At 42.6% G+C, this 19,052-nt stretch overlaps 2 protein-coding genes across 6 annotated transcripts in view; one reads left to right on the top strand and one right to left on the bottom strand.

The window, feature by feature from the left end:
• spag6 (sperm associated antigen 6) lies at window positions 1–7,219 on the top strand. The gene is made up of 11 exons (XM_075452593.1): window positions 1–25; window positions 131–226; window positions 309–475; window positions 2,595–2,778; window positions 2,954–3,159; window positions 5,671–5,844; window positions 5,958–6,110; window positions 6,226–6,417; window positions 6,655–6,771; window positions 6,877–7,022; window positions 7,136–7,219. Exons 1-11 carry the CDS (start codon window positions 1–3, stop codon window positions 7,197–7,199), a joined length of 1,524 nt encoding a protein of 507 aa, XP_075308708.1. The 3' UTR covers window positions 7,200–7,219.
• A 2,068-nt stretch (window positions 7,220–9,287) lies between these two features.
• pip4k2aa (phosphatidylinositol-5-phosphate 4-kinase, type II, alpha a) overlaps window positions 9,288–19,052 on the bottom strand; it is a 29,082-nt gene continuing 19,317 nt past the window's right edge. The window contains exons 7-11 of one of the 5 annotated variants that reach the window (XM_075453022.1): window positions 18,457–18,573; window positions 15,636–15,749; window positions 15,171–15,411; window positions 14,865–14,968; window positions 9,288–13,349 (exon numbers count right to left, since the gene is read on the bottom strand). In XM_075453022.1, the coding sequence (XP_075309137.1) occupies window positions 13,269–13,349; window positions 14,865–14,968; window positions 15,171–15,411; window positions 15,636–15,749; window positions 18,457–18,573 (657 nt within the window). In that variant the 3' untranslated portion in view covers window positions 9,288–13,268. The remainder of the gene's footprint in view (window positions 13,350–14,864; window positions 14,969–15,170; window positions 15,412–15,635; window positions 15,750–18,456; window positions 18,574–19,052) is intronic. The other 4 variants (XM_075453024.1, XM_075453023.1, XM_075453025.1 and 1 more) reach the window with 4 other exon arrangements.

The raw sequence follows: 19,052 nt of genomic DNA, 5'->3' as shown, positions 1-19,052 counted from the left end.
ATGAGTCAACGACAGATCATCCAAGGTGAGCTCACTGAGCTGTTTAGCTTTACAATGAGGGTGGCTCCTCTAGTGTTTTGCATTGTTTTGTTTGACTGAGTGTGTGTGTGTGTGTGTGTTTGTTCTGCAGTTTTTGAGCAGTACCAAAAATCAAGGATGCAGTTTGTGCAGACTGTTGCCGATTTGGCAAGCAGACCACAAAATATAGAAGTCCTTCAAAATGCAGGTAAGAAACGGTGTTAGAACCTTACAGTGTGCTGGTGGTTCCAGTGTTCACCTCACCTCACCTCACCTCCCCTCGCCTGCAGGTGTGATATCCCTGCTGCGCCCCTTGATGCTGGACGTCGTCCCAAGCATCCAGCAGACGGCGGCTTTGGCTCTGGGCCGCCTGGCAGACAGCAACGACAGCCTGGCGGAGGCTGTGGTGAAGGAGAACATCCTGCCCCAGCTGGTCCAGTCCCTGGCCTCGCAGAATGTGAGCATCTCATCCACTGGATGTATTATTCATTTCTAACAGGTTCTCCTCTCCTCTTCTTTGTGTGTGAGAGAGGACGGATGAAGTCAAGAGGCTGGCTGTCACCCTGCAGGACCTCCAGGGTCAAGCCCCCTGAATTTGATCATGTGTATGGGGGGGGGGGGGGGCTTACTTGTCAGTTGGCCTTAGGGCTGCTTCTAAACCTTTGAGCTCTTTAACATGAGAGTAACCAGACTTTTGTCTCCTCTCTCTGCGCGTTCAGAAGCTCAGACTGGCAGAAGACAAAGGAGGCACGCAGTTAATATTTCAAGCTTTAAATCGGACACTTTAATTACAGCGTTTATTGCAAAGTTTTATTTGTTGTGGGGTGAAATGAATCAGTTTTTTTTTTTTAGCTGCTTTACATTTCAAAAATGGTCTGAGAAACCCTCCATTTCATTTTCTCTCTCTCAAACACTCAAGATCTGTTTGGTATCCTGAATATATTAAAACCTTTATTTATGCCTCAAAGAAATATCTACCTCTCAGGATTTTACCGGCTCCTTTTTTTTTTTTTACTACAGTTAGAGCTCAGAGCAGACAGCTTTGGTCAGAATTAGCAGTTTAAAGTGAAAGCAGATCAATTAGGAATGTATCCAATTGATTTCAAATGAACCAAATATATATAATCAGAGTATTTTATTAACATGTTTAACAACAGCTAAGTGCTCGCATCCAGAATACAATCGCTGACAATGTTCGCTAACATCTGAACGCAGAACTTTTGGCTTCTTACACCTTTCTTCCCCTGCTATTTGCTCAAGGTCTTTTGAAGTGTGCTGTGGTCCTTTTCAAAATGGCAGCTCTACCCAAAGTTTTTCAATGGGATTCAAGTCAGGACTTTCTTCTGCCAGTGCGGAAGAGTCCATCTGGTCCTTTTCAAGCACTCTTTTGTCCTCTTGGATGAGTGTTTCCGGTTGTTGTCTTGCTGAAAGTCCCACCATCTTCACCTCAAACCCAGTTGTCTGAAAACGGGATACATTTTTCACTCTAAAACATGTGATCCTCTGATTCCATAGTCTTAACCCTCATTGTTCTTTCATTCACCTATGAACAAGCCGATTTCTTCTTTCTCTGACAGGTAATCTTTAAACGTCTTTGCAGACATAGGTCTTACCCTTTAGTGCATTTCTCTCAACAGTGGTGTCCTTTTTGGCCTTCGCTTATCGACTCTTGCTTGGCTCAGTGTGCAGCACATAGCACGGCCTGAAATCAACACTTCACTGATTGCTCCACATCAGTCCGAAGCTGTAAAACTGTACATGTGTTCACAGACTTATGCCACTAAATTGCTTCCAAGAACCACATCCAGAGCAACTTTATAGTTGTAAAATTTAAACGTTCTCAAGAACAATTGAGACATGGATCTAAAAATTTTTGAAGATTGCATTGTAGCCTTTTGTGTAGTGTTTTACATACTGTATATACACATATATATATATATATATATGTTTATATGTATATATTTATTGATATATTAATAAATATATAGTTTGAATAAAATCATTTGTGAAGCTCTAGAATGTCTCATTTAGGAAAAGACTTCAAGCAATCAACCCCTTTTTAAAAATCCTGTTTTCTTCATGTTTTATTTTGTTCGGGGAATTATATTAAAGTCATCAAAAAGCCCAGCAATTGTGTCCAGCATACATTTTAGCTGCATTCTTAATTCAGATTCTAATTTATTTTTCATAAGTTGTTACTTTTAACACATTTGGACATTTACTGAATTATTCTAAATGCTGAACTTAAAGTTCAGGGGTGCCAATAATTCTAACAGGAAGGTCGAGGGAATTTTTGTGAAAAAAAAAGAAATATTTCATCTACAGCGTGAGCATGTGAACGCTTTCAGCATGTGGAACTTCTTTGAAATTGTTCACTATTTGATGCACATAGTCGGTGGAAATCTCCACCAAGTACACCAGCTGTTCAATAATGAATTAGATTAAAAAAAAACTAACAAAAAAACCCCCAACCACATTAAGAAATTTAATCGCAGGACTCACATGGATAATTTGTAGTTATTCTAACTGGATTCTTTAGACAACTGATGTGTGTATTTCCGTGTGTTTGTGAGCAGAGGTTCTACAAGAAGGCAGCGGCATTTGTGCTGCGTGCCGTAGCCAAACACTCCCCTGAGCTGGCCCAGGCTGTAGTGGACAGTGGGGGGGTGGAAGCTTTAGTTCTCTGCCTGGAGGAGTTTGACCCTGGGGTGAAGGAGGCCGCTGCCTGGGCTCTGGGCTGCGTTGCCCGACATAATGCATGTAAGGAAGCACAGCCATCCACTGATTTACATTTTTATCTTATTGCATTTCAGATTTTGGAAAAGAAAATCCTTTTTTTTTTTTGGATTTTGGGTAAAACAATTAAAAGAGGACACAGCAGGAAATACACCCGCTTTAACTTTGTGTGTTTGTACTCATGCCGTATATGTTGCAGCTCTGTCCCAGTCGGTGGTGGATGCAGGTGCTGCCCCCCTGCTGGTGCTGTGTCTTCTGGAGCCGGAGATGGCCCTAAAACGCATTGCAGCCTCTACACTCAGCGACATCTCCAAACACACGCCAGAGCTGGCCCAGACCGTGGTGGACACCGGCGCCATCCCACACCTGGCACAGATGATCCTCAGCAGAGACGCCAAACTCAAGGTGGGGCTTTTGAGGACTTCTTGCTGCTTTATGAAGGAATCACATAAACACCAGTCTCATTCTGTTTCTTTACAGTGTGCCAATCAACTGTGTTCAAATATTTTCTGTTCTTCTAAAAAAAAAAAAAAAAAAGCATTTGAAGCTCCAGAAAACACTCTTTGGGAAATCAACAGACACGAATGAGGTTATTTTAATGATAATTACTTTGATTAGACTAGATCTGTGAATCTGTAAAAAGATTCTTACTGTTAAATACAGTAAGTTTCATTCATGGTATTTCTATATACCGAATTATTTAGCCTCCATTTAACATGTATTATTATTAGTAGTAGTAGGTATGATAAAAAAAAAAAACGGCACAATGACATAAAAGTTAGATCTTTGAAAACCAAAAAATGAGAGGTAAAATATTAGCAAAAACTGACAATTTTCCTTGACGACATTTCTTCATTTAAGACTAATTTAGATATTTTAGGTCTACAGTTTTTATTGTTAAATATCAACATTGTGTTCAGGCTCATGTTTGTAAATTCCCAAACATTTGACTGTAATTATAGTACTGTGCAAAAGTCTTGAGCCACCCCTCATTTATTTACATGTTTTTGTTTTTCTCAGTTTCGTTTAACCAATTTTAAAGGTCTCTAAGCACTTACAGCAGTAACCAGCGGCCTGTTCCAGAACCAGTCCAATCTTCTGTGGCTGCAACTATGAAAATAGCCAAAGATTACACAACTCGAAAGGTATAATTTATCATGTTTGCACCAAGGAGGCCATTCCCAAAGAGCTACAAGCTGACAAAACTTGCCATATCTGGGCATTGTGTGCAGTGTCAGCAAAAACTTTGAGGAAAGTGAAAAGAAGAGGAGGACAAAATAATAGCTGGAAGGCCTAAAAACAGCTTGCAGCTGTTCTGAAGAAAAAGGGGAAAACTACTCTAATCTACTCTCCACCAAAGCCTCATAAGAGTGTGGTCAGAGTGAGCAGACACTACAAGAAATATTCAGTATGATGTGAGTTGTTGCAGATCAGCAGGAACAGCTGAGCACAGGATGAGAGGAAGAAGCTCTCAGCACCATCCCCTCATTAAACTACTTTCAGTAAATTTCCAAACTGTTTCAGTCGTGTTCTCAGCTGTTCCTGCTGATCTTTTCCAGGTTCCACTCAATTTTTCTCAGTCTTCAAATTTTGAAACCAACAAGTCAGAGATTTTATTGGGATACAGAGCATGAGACAGAACTGTCCCAACCCAACACGAAGCACTCGAACAAATCAAAGACTGTTGATGAGCAAAGCTGCTTCACAGGAAACATGTTGGAAATCTAAAAGATGGTGTCATCAGTCTCAGGTAAAAAGTGCAAAAAAAACAGCACAAACAAGCGGAGTCGTAACTCAGACGGTCATTAAACTGTTTTGAGACTCAGAGATGTTCAAGTCCTGTGAGTGCTGCTTAAGGAGTTTAAATATCTCCAGCTTTTAGAGGCCAAAGTAAAGAGTGAAAAGCTTTAAGTTGGAAAGTTTCATTCTCTGATTTAATGGCTCAAACTGTTACTGAGCAGCTTTTAGTTTGTCAAGATGAGGGGTTCAACTCCTGTGGATGCTGATGGCTTTTAGAAAAGGAAGGGCAGGTTGTTCAGCTCAGAGTAGGCTGGGATTTTTTAAGCCAAAATGAAAAGAGAAACTTTAGGATTCAACTTTTTTAAAAAAGGGTTTTAAAGTTGAAAGAAATTGGCTCAGGATGATGGGATGCTGCCTGAGGTTGGAATCATCATGGGCTCATGGACTTCCAGGTTTTATTATTTAAGGAATCTAATCATCGTTTATGTCAGGGATGGAGACCTCCTTTATAATGTCTATAGCTGAAACTGTCTAGAACTGTCACAACCACCGTAATGCTGTGGAAAAATATGACAGAAAAAAAATTCCTCTTTTTTCCCTTTGGTGGTGCGTCGCCCGATCGCCCTTATGGACAAATCGCCCCTGGGTGGCATTCAAGAAGCCTTTCTTAAAGGAAAAATAAAAAATAAAAAAACAGGGAGAAAAGACCAGATGACATAAGAACAAGACTGAAAATCAGTGGCCTCAATGTTATTGAAGCAGTGTGGGATCATCTTGACAGAGAACAGAACAGGCAAAGAAGAGCTTTGTTCAAGAAGCCTGAGAACTATTCCTGAAGACCACTTAAAGAAATGACAGAAAGCTTCTCCAAGAGGGTTCAGGCTGTGTTGAAGAATAAAAGCGCTCACACTAATGATTGACTTTCATACTTGTAACATTTGAACCAACTCCGTTTCTCCTATTTAATTGGCTTCTCTTTATGCCCTCACGTGCTTAACATGTCTCCCTTTGAATATATAAAGAAATAAGGGGTGGCTTAAGACTACTGCCCAATATAGGCCGAACCAAAACTATTTCTAGTTAAAAAAAAACTAACGACATTCCAACATGCATATAGGTTGCAAATGATGTGACGCATCTCGGGAACCATTCAGGCATTCGTTTGTCCCCATCCAGAGGCAGGTGTTCTCCGCCCTCAGCCAGATCAGCAAGCACTCAGTCAGCCTGGCAGAGATGGTGATCGAGGCTGAGATCTTCCCCGCCGCGGTGGCCTGCCTCAGAGATCCAGATGAGTACGTCAGGAAAAATGTTGCCACTCTGATGCGGGAGGTGGTGAAACACACACCAGAGGTACCGCGCACTCACCCTTGTCGGCTCAAGCACCCACAAAAGACATACCCACACTGAGTGACTTGTCTGTCTGTGTGTCTCTCTTTTCTGTGTGTGTTTGTTTTGTCCTCCAGCTGTCTCAAGTAATTGTGAACTACGGTGGGCTGGCGGCAGTGATCGACTACCTGGGCGACAGCCACGGAAACCTGCAGCTGCCGGGGATCATGATGCTGGGATATGTGGCTGCGCACAATGAAAGCCTCGCCATGGCTGTCATTCTCTCCAAGGTGTGCGTTTCTCTCTCTCCGGGACGCTGAAAGCAGAAGCATTCCATCACGCTCAGTATGTAGGTCACATTAACCGAGCCGGCTCTGTCCTGCCGTGTGCCCTCCTGTCCTGCAGGGGGTGCCCCAGCTGGCCATATGTCTTTGTGAGGAGTCTGAGCAGAACACCAAGGCGGCCACAGTTTGGTCAATCGGCCAGATAGGACGTCACAGTCCCGAGCACGCCAGGGCGGTGGCTGCAGCGAACCTGCTGCCCAAGCTGTTGGAGCTCTACATGGGTGCAAGCAGCTCAGAGGAGCTACAAGCTAAAGTGTGTTACTCTCACTGTGTTAAGATCAGTTTGTGTATTTATTTATTTATTTTAATGAACACAGAATGAAATGAAATTAAAAGCACAACGAACTGTTATCAGTGATGTAAATTAGCCTCCATTGCACTCCCAAAGAGCACTGACAGTTTACAGTAAGACATGAAGCCCTTGCGGAGTCAAAGATGGACGGTGAATGAAAAGGTTCGCAAACACGTTTGATCCCTCTCCTCGTTTCAGAGTAAGAAGGCTCTGAAGAGCATTCTGCAGATATGCACCCACCTGCCGGCCCTGGAGCCGCTCCTCTACGAGGCTCCCAGCAACATCCTCAAGCACGTCGTCTGCCAGTTCAGCAAGGTGAGGAGGGAGCCTCTCCGGTACTGGTCTGCTTTAAAAGTTTATGGTGGTTTTCATCAATTCGTTCCCTCCCTCCTACAAAAAAAAAAAAAAAAAAAAAAAAAGGTGCTACCCCAGGACAGTAAGGCCCGCCGCCTGTTCGTCACCAGTGGGGGCCTGAAGAAGGTCCAAGAGATCGAGGCGGAGCCCGGCTCTGCTCTGCAGGAGTACATCAGCGCCATCAACAGTTGCTTCCCTGAGGAGATAGTCAGGTGCTGCCTTTTCTCCTTCCGACCACCGTCAGTTACAATGTGATTCTAACTCAGTGATATTTTTACAAAGATAAAATGTTCTCGCTGTAATGTGTGTGTGCGTCTTGTTTCAGGTACTACTCCCCCGGCTACTCAGAGGTCTTGTTGGAGCGCTTAGAGAACTACCAGCCGGCCTGAAATCACCTCATATCCCATCCTCCTTCAGTTTTGAATTAAACATGTAGAACTGCGCCTGGAAAAAAAAAAAAAAAAAAAAAAAAAGAAACGAACGAAAGGCTTTGTCTAACGAACATCATCTGCACGTCTGTGTCACCCTTAAAAATATATATTCTGTTCTTGTTCTTGAAGTCTAAAGTGCCTTTTATTTTTTTTGGAAACTTCTTTCATGTGACGACTTTAAAAAGAAGAAAGAAAAAAAAGAGTTCAAAGGTCAGGTTCAGACACGGAGCAGCTGTTGGTTGGGTAAAACGTCATCAGGCTTGATGCCTGTTGACACGTGGATTTGAATTCGACTTTTTTTTTTCTGCCTGTAGTACCTCAGAGAGAAGACGATGCCTCCACACCGGGTTGTTATAGTTTCAAAGGTCGACGGCGCTTCTGTGCTGTAGAAACGTCATTCAGCGTAAAGAAATGGGAGAAAAACTGGTGTGATGTCGCCCACCTGAGCGCGAGCACTCAGCGCTCTTTCCGCCCCCTGGCGGCGGTGGCTGCTCACTGCTGCCCAGTTGCGGGCGTGTGCGTGCAGCAGCTGCAGCGCACATGGCGAACGGTTCTTTGTTTATTGTCTGCCGGGGCGTCTCTTTCTTGTTCTCCTCATTATACTCGGGGTGCAAGTGTGCCTCGGTTCCTTACCGCAAAGGAGATCCGAACATACGGCCGCAGCTGCCACCAGTCCAACGCCGCCCCCCACCCCACGACCCTCGAGTGTTTATAAAATACTTATCTGATATTATAAAACCAGATTCACTGCACTTTGGAAGCTGTGACGCAGACGGACTGCGGTGAATATCAGGCTGTTTCTAATGAACTTAGCTGGATTTCGAGACGCAGTTTTTTTTCCTCAGCTGCGCGCTCTGAATCCGCCTCTCAGTGGGCTCCGCAGCTCACAGCTCGAGGGTAAAAGCCGTCACAAATAAATAAAGCCCTAAAGATCCAAATCACAACCTGATTTACTTTTTTATTTGCCTAATTAACAGCCTCACTGCAGACTAATAGTTTGAAAAATAAAGAAGCCTAAACAAAAGACACCCCCCCCTCATAACCTCCCCCTCTCCCCCTTCTGTCTCCCTCAATGACGAACAGCCGTCCCTTTAATTTATTAATGTTAAACAGAAACGAGTGAACATTTCGTTCCGAACAGCAAAAAAAAAAAATAAAATAAAAAATACACTCCGAAAATCAAAATGTAAAAAAAGAAAAGAAAAGGGGAACAAGATGCAACCGATATTTATGCCATGGTTGGATTTCTTCTCCCAGTTGTCACTGAATTTAGAAGAGCATTTGATCAGATGAGAGACGAGATTATTTATCTGTGGAAGACTGTAAACTTATAAAGCGATGAAAGCATCCGGTTCACTGCTGAGGTCAGTCTGGTTGAAAGCGACCACAGCTGGAAAAATATGTAGATTCTTTTTATATATTTTTTTAATCGACTCTAAAAGACAAAAAACCCCCAAAACTACGTAATGAAAATAATCTGAATTTTCATACTTTCTCAAGTTTGTCGCAAGGGTCACACCTCGCACTTTATTTTTCTTTCATAAACTCACAAAAGAGGGGAAAAAAAACACACCAAAAAACCCCGAATGCGTCGCTCTTATTTCATGCGGGCCCTGAAGTTAAGTACGTAGAAAGTTATCGAATGTACAGGCCTGTGCAAATATTCCTGGTTGTGTTTCACCGGAGCACAACTCCTGATTCTGGTCAGGAAAAATGGAAAAGAAAGAAAGAAAGAAAGAAGCGTTAACAGCGGACATTTTAGGGCAACGGCGATCAAATTAAAAACCCTATTCGTGACATTTCATCAACTTAAACGCGCTGTAATTTAACTGCTGAAGGCAGAATTATTTAATCATAACACAAACCATATTTTTTTTATTTCTTTTTGCAAAGAAACTCAAAATGAGTTTTTTTTCTGTCCTCTGTTTCAGACCGAAGGGAGAAAAAAATATATACTAATATTCAACAAATAAGGAACAAACATGCAGGCATTGGATCCTCAAAGTTTGAACAACAAAGTGAAAAAAAAACAAAGATTCAAGATAATTTCAAGCAGAACAAGTGCTTTAATTTGTTTTGAGTGAACGCTTATGGAATGGAGTGTATTATTATCATCATCATCATCATCATCATTAAATGTGAAGAACAATACACAGACAAGATCATTTTGGCCTCTCTGCCACTGAAGGGAAACACTCAGCATCATCAGACAACAAAACACAATCACGCACGCGCACGAACACAGAGAGATGCTTCAAGCATGGCTCAAGTGTTTCAGGTGGAGTCTGAAAGCACTGAAGGCTGTTTGAGGACCAGAGAGGGTCTGCAGGTGTGAGGTGCCGCGTCCCGTGTGCAGACCTGGTTTCTATGTGCCAATTCAGCGGATTCTGCTCTTTCCATTTCCTCCACAGCTCTGAAAGACTGTGCTGTCGACAAAGCTTGTGGATTTTTCCGCTTTAAAGCCAAAGAATGCGGCCTCACATCTGCAGACGTCACCTGGTCTTTAGTCGTTTGCATTTGTAGTTTCGTTTTCCCTTGAGCTTGAGAAACCACGTCAGCACGGGGCCGTTTCCCATAACTTTGGACACGTTCACATACGAGCAAATGCACCCCTTACTCCATCTACCACAGAGAAGAAAAAAAACCCACATTATATGAAACACAATGTTCTTCAAGCTCGTGTTGGGGCAGCTCGGACTGCTGAGATGCTTTTGGCAATAAACGGTTGACCGGTGGAGTTTATTTCACAAGAGAAGCCACAAAAGCAGGGACTCATTTATTTCCAGGGACGGGACGTGTTATAATCAGCTGTTAGAGTGTGGTGTCACAGAGCTGATATTCCAAGACCACGAAGAAAAGCTCGCCTTCCACGCTTGTACAAAGGCGTCTTTGGGGCCAAACAGAAGGCAGATGAAAGGATGTTTGCGTTCCCTTATTCCCCCCACCCCCCCAATATTTCCATCTATGACACGACCCGCGTACATGGTGAGCTACTGCATGTGGAAAGGGAAACAAAAAAACAGAAGGTTTACAGTCAAAGAGCACATATCAAGGAGCCGCTGACTGGATGAATTGATCGTCTGATAACTGAGATCAGAGTTACACAAACCCAACAGAACCAGTCTGAGAACTGAGCGGAACACCAAACGGAAGCGAACAGAAATTGAATAATAATCTCATCTGACTGCACCTGCGGTTGGTAAATGTAACGACACGCTGACAAACTCCTGAGCTGGTGGAAGCCGTCCGTTAAGACAGGATGGGCACGACGAAACACCACCACGACACACACAAAAACACCCCACAATGCACTTCCACACACACATTTTTAATAAAAGGCAGAACTAGCATGAACCGACAGAGGGTTGAAGTCAGCAGACCTGCCTCTAATCTGAGCAGAATAAAAAGAAAAGAAAGAAGGATGCCTGCGCACACCGAATAATCACAACAATGGATTTACACTTACACAATCCAATTCACTTTTCTTTTTTTTTTCCCATGTTGGTTAGAACACAATCATTGGAGTGGTTTTATTCAGCCGACCGAGTGATGAGAACAAACCTAAACACAGAGGTGCCGAAAAAAAAGAGACAGAGGGGGGAAAAAAGAAGCTGAAACTAAGACCTAACAGTAAACACCCTATTATTAAAATAACCATTTGTTTTAAAAAAAGATTACAAAATATAAAATTAAATAATTTGGAGTATAAAGGCACACATCTTGCACAGTGTATACAATGAAAAACAGTTATTTAAAGCATGGGACAGCTCACAGATGTGGGGGGGGCGCACACTGAAGAGGGGGAGGGGAACTGTAACATGCAATTTGTTTTGTTTTTAACCCCCTCCCCACCACGTACATCAACAAATTGTAAAAAAAAATTCAAACGCCATCATTCTTCATTACCTTCTTCAATCCTTTTTTTTTTTTTCTCTTTCCTTTTAATACAACCGCAGAACTTTTTAAGACTAAAATCCAATGTAGAAAAATAAAGGTTAACGCCATCCGACATCCGGACGAGCGTGTCGCAGCGGAAGCTTTCTGTGCGGGTCACAGGAGTCGTTGGTTTATGAGGAGGTGATGCGAGAAGTCGCGCCGGAAGAAAAAAAAAGAAAAAAGAGAAAGACTTTTCTCACTTACACACGAGTAATATTGCATTTCCCTTGTTAAGACCGCGTCGACTAATTGGGGTCGTGTTTGTAACATTTGGTTCCTTTTTTTCTTGTGCAAAATATACAAAATAATAAGAAAAAAATAAATCAGGAACAACAAAAAAACCCAAAAAACTTTCATAAAATCACCGAAATCGAACACGGATAATAATAAACGTAATAAAAAATTATAATAAATCTGCAATAATAACACAAACAACGACTTCTAACCGACTCACGACGGAGGTTAGAGAGCGGCGCTGTTGGTGTTTACAACGTAACAACAAATATCTGGAGCTACTCTCCCCAACCTCCTTCCTCCCCCTTTTTTACCCCCCATTTAAAACTTTTGAACACTGACACACACACCCTTCTCCGTCGCTGGGTGTGCGCTGGTACGATGCTAGAGGTAAACTGCATTCCGTGTGCCATGAACGCACAAGCACAGTAAAACTGATGCCTGCTCACCCAAAAAAACCACCGCTACACACCGCCGCCGAGCGCTTCTTCTGAGACGGGAAAAGGTTCGTTGATAAAAGTCCTGCAAACACAACTCATCAGCTGTCCTCAGCAAGTGCTGCAGGAAATTATTTCCAACCAATCCCATTAAGAAGAAGCAACAGCAGACGAATTGTGTGTGTGGGGGGGTGGGGAGACGGGATTTGAGATCAGGCAACTACGATTCAGTTCAAAGAGTTTCTTCTTTGTTGCTGCGCAAGTAACAGAATAGCTTCTAGGAACAAATCAAAGTGCAACAGTTTTGATTTTACTCATAAGGTGCTCTTGGCAATGGAAAGCAAAGGGATGCTGATGTTTCACTTTGACGCCCTATGCGAGAATAAGGAGTCCAACATGACTTCTTGGCCATCCTCTGCAGCAGGGACAGAAACCGCGAAATCCCAGCGACGCCAAACATCAGAACGACAGTAAAGAAGCTTTACGCTCGAATCCCTCCTCCTCTCATTTTAAAAGATACATGTCCTTCCCTTTATTATTCTAAATCACTGTGCGTTACAAAGAAGACAAACCACTGACACTGAGGCGTAAACAAATATTAGAATTTAGCAAAGAGGAGTTGTTACTGGGAGAGAATAACCCAGAAGCTCACAGGAGGGGAAGAGGAGACGTTTGAAAGCTGAATGATGGAGGAGGAACCCGAACGGGAAGATTTGTTTGGCTGAGTGCTTGAACAACATTTGGGAGCGGGTTCGGCTGTTGGCCTATTGGAAGACTACATCCTACTTCCTGAAACGAAGTAACTGCATTAGGCAAGGCTCAACGCAAACTTCCTCTTTATGTCCTGCCCAAGCCTCCTCATCGCGAGAGGGACTTCCCTCTGTGCTGTAATCCGGCCTCAGCCATTGGCTTGTCCTCACTCTGTATATGTACACGCATGACACCCTCCTCAACATCCCAATAAAAATCAAGAGGTAAATGACAAGTACAAACATAAAAAAAGAAGAAGAAGAGAGAGAAAAAGAAGGTGCTGGATGTTTTGTTTGGGGCAGTAAAAAAAAGAAAAAAGAAGCCACATTCCCACATTAAAAACAATAAACAAGAACAGCTTGTATGAAAAATGTAATGACTTGGACACTTGCTTATAACCTTATCATCCGATGTAACGCATGAACAGAACTCAAAAGATGAGAGGTTAAATGTAAACGAACAACGTTTTGTTTAGCTGCAGAGAGCGGCGCCCCGCTGAAGGAGAGAGAAGCAAACAGAGGGGGGACGAGGACGAGGGAGAGCGACACAAAGCCATCACAGCACCTTATTAATTCAGCCTCTCGATGGTTATTCTCTCCGCCACTTCTCTTCTCCACCCAACTCCCCCACTTGCCCTCCCTTTCCCATGTTCCCCCGTCGCTCCTGGAGGCTATGAGAGGATGGTCGTGATGAAATCGTAAAACCTCTTGGAGTATTGCTCGGGATTCACCGTGGAGATCTCTGCTCCGGCCTGCGGAGGTACACATGAGAAACATGTGACACGTACCAGCCTGCCGCCAGTCAGCGACAACAAATGTGACATTTTTCTTGAGGAAAACAAACAAACAACAAAAAGCCTTTCCCCTTAAATTTCTAAGTGGTTTGTCCTACATAATATATAGAAGGCTTTTAAAAAAGGATGTGGAGTAACCAGTCAGAGGGGAAATAAAGGTATGCGGTGGGCGTGGGCCGTGAAAGTTTGGCCAGAGAAGCCCAGTTTAATGGCCTCTGGCATGTTTCGCTCCCAGTATTCCGTCATATATGGAGTTTGCACATATGACTTTAACAGTAAATGACTATCATCTTAACATGTTTAGTTAACTGACTGTAATAATGTTTTGAACTATTGTAAGGAGGGTTAGGACTGTGGAGTTTAGGACCGAGTCCTAAATAACTGCCAGTATTTGAAAGCATCATATTGTGGCTTTTTTTAATCCATTTTAAATTGTTACATATCGTGTTTAACATCCAAATTAAACAAGGGCTGGTGTGTGTGTGTGTGTGTGCATATGGAATATAGTTTTTATGGCTGAGTTGCTGCAAAGAAAGCAAAGCCATGTGTTTGCATGTAATGCTCTGAGTGTGACTCCACATTTGCAGAAAAATTTGTTCACCAACTTGACAGCAAACTTTAAACACTGAATGATGAAGCACTGCAAGAGCACGAAACAAACGAAGACTGGTCATCAGCGCGTCTGACCCGGGGTCAGACGCGCTGATGGAACCGCAGTGCATCTGTTGGCAGAAATCTAAAAAGGATGAAAAGGCAGCCATGACAGCAGAACTTGGGATGAGCTGCCTTCAGGTTCAAGTGACTCACATCATGTGTTCGCTGAAACAGAATCTGCCCTTGATGGCGATACTTTCAGCTGGAGTCAAAAAGTAATGCAGCATAGTCTGATTTCTTTTCCCATCTTTACTGTTATCTTTCTGATACTACCTTGGTAACTCCTGGGGTTTTCCCACCAACGCGGTTCCATTGTTGCTCCTGGAGCCAAATGTGAACCAGTTCTTTCTGTTTCCACGTCACATTTTATTATGACTAATATGTTGAAAATTCCAGAGCCAGTGTAGTGTTTAGTCGGCTTAATTCAAGAAAGGGCAATAAAAAACTGAGCTGCAGCATGGCATTCACAATTGCCATTTGTTGCTTCATTTTTATACAGCTTTTACAGCTACGTATATTAACATTGTTCGGTGTGATTCGGTGTTTCGGCATTGCAGGGAGCGTCGTTTGATAAAAGAAAGCTTGACAATTGGTTACCTTATTTCCCCCCTGACGACAAACCACCATTTTAACGTTTCTGTAGCTTTAGCTGTGTATCAAAAGCATTTACTAGAAGAAGACAGAGGATTTATTTGCTTTGAATGTCTATGTGGCACGGTTAAAATTTCAAATGGTCCTCCTAAAGAATTAATTTGGAGGACCTGAACTATTTAGATAATAGCAGAACAGTTTGAGAAGGTCACATATGCAGCTACATACCCCATGTTTGACAGTTTTGGCGGCGTGGGCAGCTTTCTTCTTGGCATCATAATGCTGAAGGATGTCTATAACAGCCATGAAGTACACCTCCTTCCTGGGAGCACCTGTAGTTTGAAGCAAATGCACTCTAAGTGAGAATCTATGCATCTGCAAAGCAGCATCAGAAAAAAAACAAAATCAGGACACAGTTGAATAAGTATTTGCTTGCTGAGGTTTTAAACAGCAACCAGTAGGGGGAGCTCTCAATAATCCTTTTAGCTCTCATTCTGCTATAAACCAGAAACCCTCATGCAGATAGCCGCTCACCATCGTTGCTTTTAATGGCATAGACATCGATGGCGGGATCAAACTCTCCAGGTGAAAGGGGCTTGGTGCTGTCGAGGGTGTTGCTTGGGCTGTCAGGGGGTGTCCCAATACCCCCTCCGTCACTCTCACCCTCTTCCTCTGCCTCGTTGTCCTCGCTCTCCACCTCCTCCTGCTCGGCTCGCTCAATGTCATGGATCCCCACCAACAGACTGTAGTCCATGAGCTTCAGCTGGGCCAGGAACTGAGAATGATGGAAGAAGGCAGGAAAACAAATATAATGATGGAGATGGGTGATCGAACAAAGTAAAAAACTTTGGAGGAAAGTATTCTGTAGTAATAAAGGGTGAATGAGAGACAGCAAGAGAGATATTTCCAAGCATAATTCTCCATCTCTAAAGTCTTGATCTACCCAAAAGTTAAATAACAAGATAGCAGAGGGTCTGCATTCTCATGTTAGAAACATACCTCCACATCTTTCCTGAGCTTATCCAGGAACATTTTCTTGTTCTCCTCATCAATGTAGATTTTCTGGCCGTCATTGATGAAGTCATTGTCCTTGTAGGTGGGCAGCTCCTTGGCCTGCCCATTAGTATAGGAGATTAGCAACCAGATAAAGACAAGACAAAACCACAAGACAACCCTGAGAGGCACTGAACAGACTGCAGGGAAAAAAAATGGGACAGAATTCTGGTGTTTTAATCAAATCTCATAACCTTTTTTCCCCTACGATACGAAAATGTGTTATTGCTCAACTTAAGTAATTAAGGGGGTATTTCAAAAGGCATGACAACACTGATTTACACAACAATCCGAAGACTGAGTCAACAGTGTGCACTTAATTCCCTCTGCCTGACAGTCCTGCATGTTGAAATACCCCGTCCACATATGAGGCTTAGTGTCTGCGGTTTGTTGGATAAGCCTGTCTGATTCAGTCTGAGTTGGTACAAGAAGTCTGTCCAAACCAAGGCTTACCTCTTTTCAAGGTAAACAGATCTGACGTGTTCACCGAAGGGAACAGATCAAACATTTAGCATATTTCTAATATAGTTCACTTAAAACGGATTTACTTAATATTTTGGCACACAAGTCTGGATAATGCTTTAAATGCATCTTGCAGACCCACACGCTCTGTGCCATCAGAAAGCAGGACACCCTGCTCAAAGCCACAAAAGATCCTTTTTGGCAGAATAGACTCCAAAAAGCCTTCACTATAAACAGTATAATCAGTCAATATTTAACTGAAATAAATAATACCATTATAGTTCTTCCAAGATGTATTCCATAAATCAGAACGTGGTTCACAATAATATTAAATGTGTGTTAAATTAAAACTCTATAAAGCAAGTACATTTTTGAGAGGAAGTCCGACTAGTCAGGCTACATGTAGAATGAAGGAGTTTCCTAAATTTAAATCTTAATCTAATGGGATTTATTTTCCTCTTAACCAGAATACTGCAAAAGTGCCGGCAGCCTGTAGGGGGAAGAGGTGTTACGTGCGGAGGGAGGGAACGGGGGCCTAGTTCTGAGTCACTGAGGGGAAAAAAAGAGAGCAGGAAATGAGGTAACAGGGCAACAGCAGTAGATTAGCTACTACAATGTTTCTATGGTAGCAGGAGAAGAGCAGCAAAACATAACATTTTGTAGCGCGAGAATAAGCTCAGACAGGACACACTGACACACATACGGAATACGTATTATTTACACAAATGAACAAAGGATCCCATCACACAAAAAAAGGGACAAGTGAGCACATATACAGACATATACAGACATAGACCTCCAATTTGCAGTAAGTATGGGATGTACAACTGGCTTGACTGAGTACACATGAGACGCACAAAGTGAAATGAAAAAGCAACATGAGGCTGACTGCAAAGAGTGACCTTAACCTGAAAACATTTCACAGCTCTGTCACCTTTGGATACAACTCACACCTACGTTATCCATCTTTCTGTGTATACATTTCAATTGTCTTTCACTTCAGTTTCAAAGTCATTCCAACCAGTTCAAGGACTGCAAGTTGGACTGTCACTCCCTGCTGCTGCTGTTGAACCTTGTAAAGCTGTGTGACAGGTCAATTTCTCCACAACCTCAAAAACAAATCTCACCTGTCCCGTTTCCTGTCAGCTGCTTAGTAAATGAATGTTGATGCCTTGCTGACAAAGCAAAGACTCTATGTAGGGTTTGTGGCATGCTGACACTGGGATGCTCCTCAGCCTTTAAAGCATGTCATATGTCCTAATGATGATAATATCCACATATGACCTACTGTAGCAAACAGTAACTCTACCAGTAAAACAATACCAACAGCCTGGGTCAGAACTTCGAGTTTGTTAATCATTTTAATAGCAAACCAGCAGAGTGCCACAGCCAGAAAGACATGTGAGGCAAAAATGGCCATGTGTTTCATATGTTCATCGGGCACGGGAACAGCAGAAGATACTGTGGAAGCTGAGAACATCATTTTGTATCATCAACTGTTTGGATGTGTATTAAAACTGCAACAGAAAAAACTGTTTGGAGAAGTCTAAACTGGGCATTGAATGGTTTTGTTAATCGTTACTATCGAATAATAGATGCCTCTACAGTGAAAGCAGCACTTTTAAAGCCATTATGGCTGTCTTAGTGAATGACAGTTTTTGGAAGAGAAAAGGCCAACTATAAAAATCTACGCTGGGATCTGACAGAATGCTTATCGCACTGCCACAGCCTTTAGGCCAGATCACCACAAAATGTGCAGTCCAGCCAACCTAGTTCATATCTTGGGCTGGCATTTCACTCGAATTTTGATCAGTTGTGTTAAAGGAAACAGTTCTTCTTCTTATGAAGAAGAAAAGACATCAAAACATGTACTGGTACTGCGTTTTTTTAACAGCTAGGGTTCGCACATGGTTATGTTGTCATCTGCCAAAAAACGTACGGGTTTGGTTTCATTTGTAAATGCTTCAGAAACACTGGGGAAATCCGCCCCCCTTAATGGCATAATCCTACTCTACCATTTCTTGTGTCTCCAATGTTTCAGATACATGTAGGTGCTGCTGAGTGAATGGTGCAAACAAAAATTAAGTGTCTGGCAAAACTAAAACTGAACTTACTGACAAGCTGAGCAAAAGGCGAGTGTAAATGGATGAAATGTGCGGAAAATAAGGCCTTAAAATAATTGGTGAACACGAGGAAACAAAAAACGTTTCAGCCGCAGAGAAAGATAAACAAAAATATATATATTCCAATAAATTAACATTGGTTTAATAGATCATGCCTGATATATGAGCCCTGGTTCTCTTACATCTCTTACGTGTTTCATGGCGCAGTAAAAGCGCGTGGCAATCCGCAGTGTTTGCAGCCTTTGCTGAACGTTACCAGATTTGGGCCGCGGGGGCACATCCTCTGGTGGGGGTGGCTGCTAGAGAAGGAGTGAGGGAGGGACGGTAGGGGTGGAGGAGAGGAGAGAAGAAAGGAAAGAGGAAGGGAGGAAGGAAGTTGGAAGTAAAGGCAAAGTGTTTAAAATGTAACAGAGCACAATCGGTTTTTTAAAAAATTGGTCAAGGGTTAAAAAAAAAAAGGGCATCACGCAGGAGATCTGCATGACCAGTACACAGGTTTATAATTCTCAAACGTCTTCATTATGTCTGGGTCAAGAAAGTGCATGTCATTCTCCAACAGCCTCATCTCAAGTGAAAAGTGGAAAGATTTTTAACCCTTAAATAAGATTTTATACTCTCTAATCTTATTCCCCAGTGTTCAAATTTGAGAGAGTCTGTCTACAATGGTGTCATGACCTTTTTCTGCCTCAAAGGCTTCACAGGGAAAGGAAGCAACCTCACAGTGCTGCTCTTAAAAGTGGTGATCAGAGCCTAAGCAGAGCAAGGAAACAACCAAATT

Source organism: Odontesthes bonariensis, chromosome 20 (assembly GCF_027942865.1).
Source record: "Odontesthes bonariensis isolate fOdoBon6 chromosome 20, fOdoBon6.hap1, whole genome shotgun sequence".
In the NCBI taxonomy this organism is placed as follows: Eukaryota; Metazoa; Chordata; class Actinopteri; order Atheriniformes; family Atherinopsidae; genus Odontesthes; species Odontesthes bonariensis.
This window is presented reverse-complemented; position numbering and strand designations above follow the sequence as displayed.

Excerpts from the sequence above, each read along its gene's own strand:
- spag6 (XM_075452593.1), top strand. The coding sequence starts at position 1 with ATGAGTCAACGACAGATCATCCAAG. Across the intron at positions 476-2,594 it reads AGTCCCTGGCCTCGCAGAAT|AGGTTCTACAAGAAGGCAGC; the intron begins GTGAGCATCTCA and ends GTTTGTGAGCAG. Across the intron at positions 2,779-2,953 it reads CGTTGCCCGACATAATGCAT|CTCTGTCCCAGTCGGTGGTG; the intron begins GTAAGGAAGCAC and ends TATATGTTGCAG.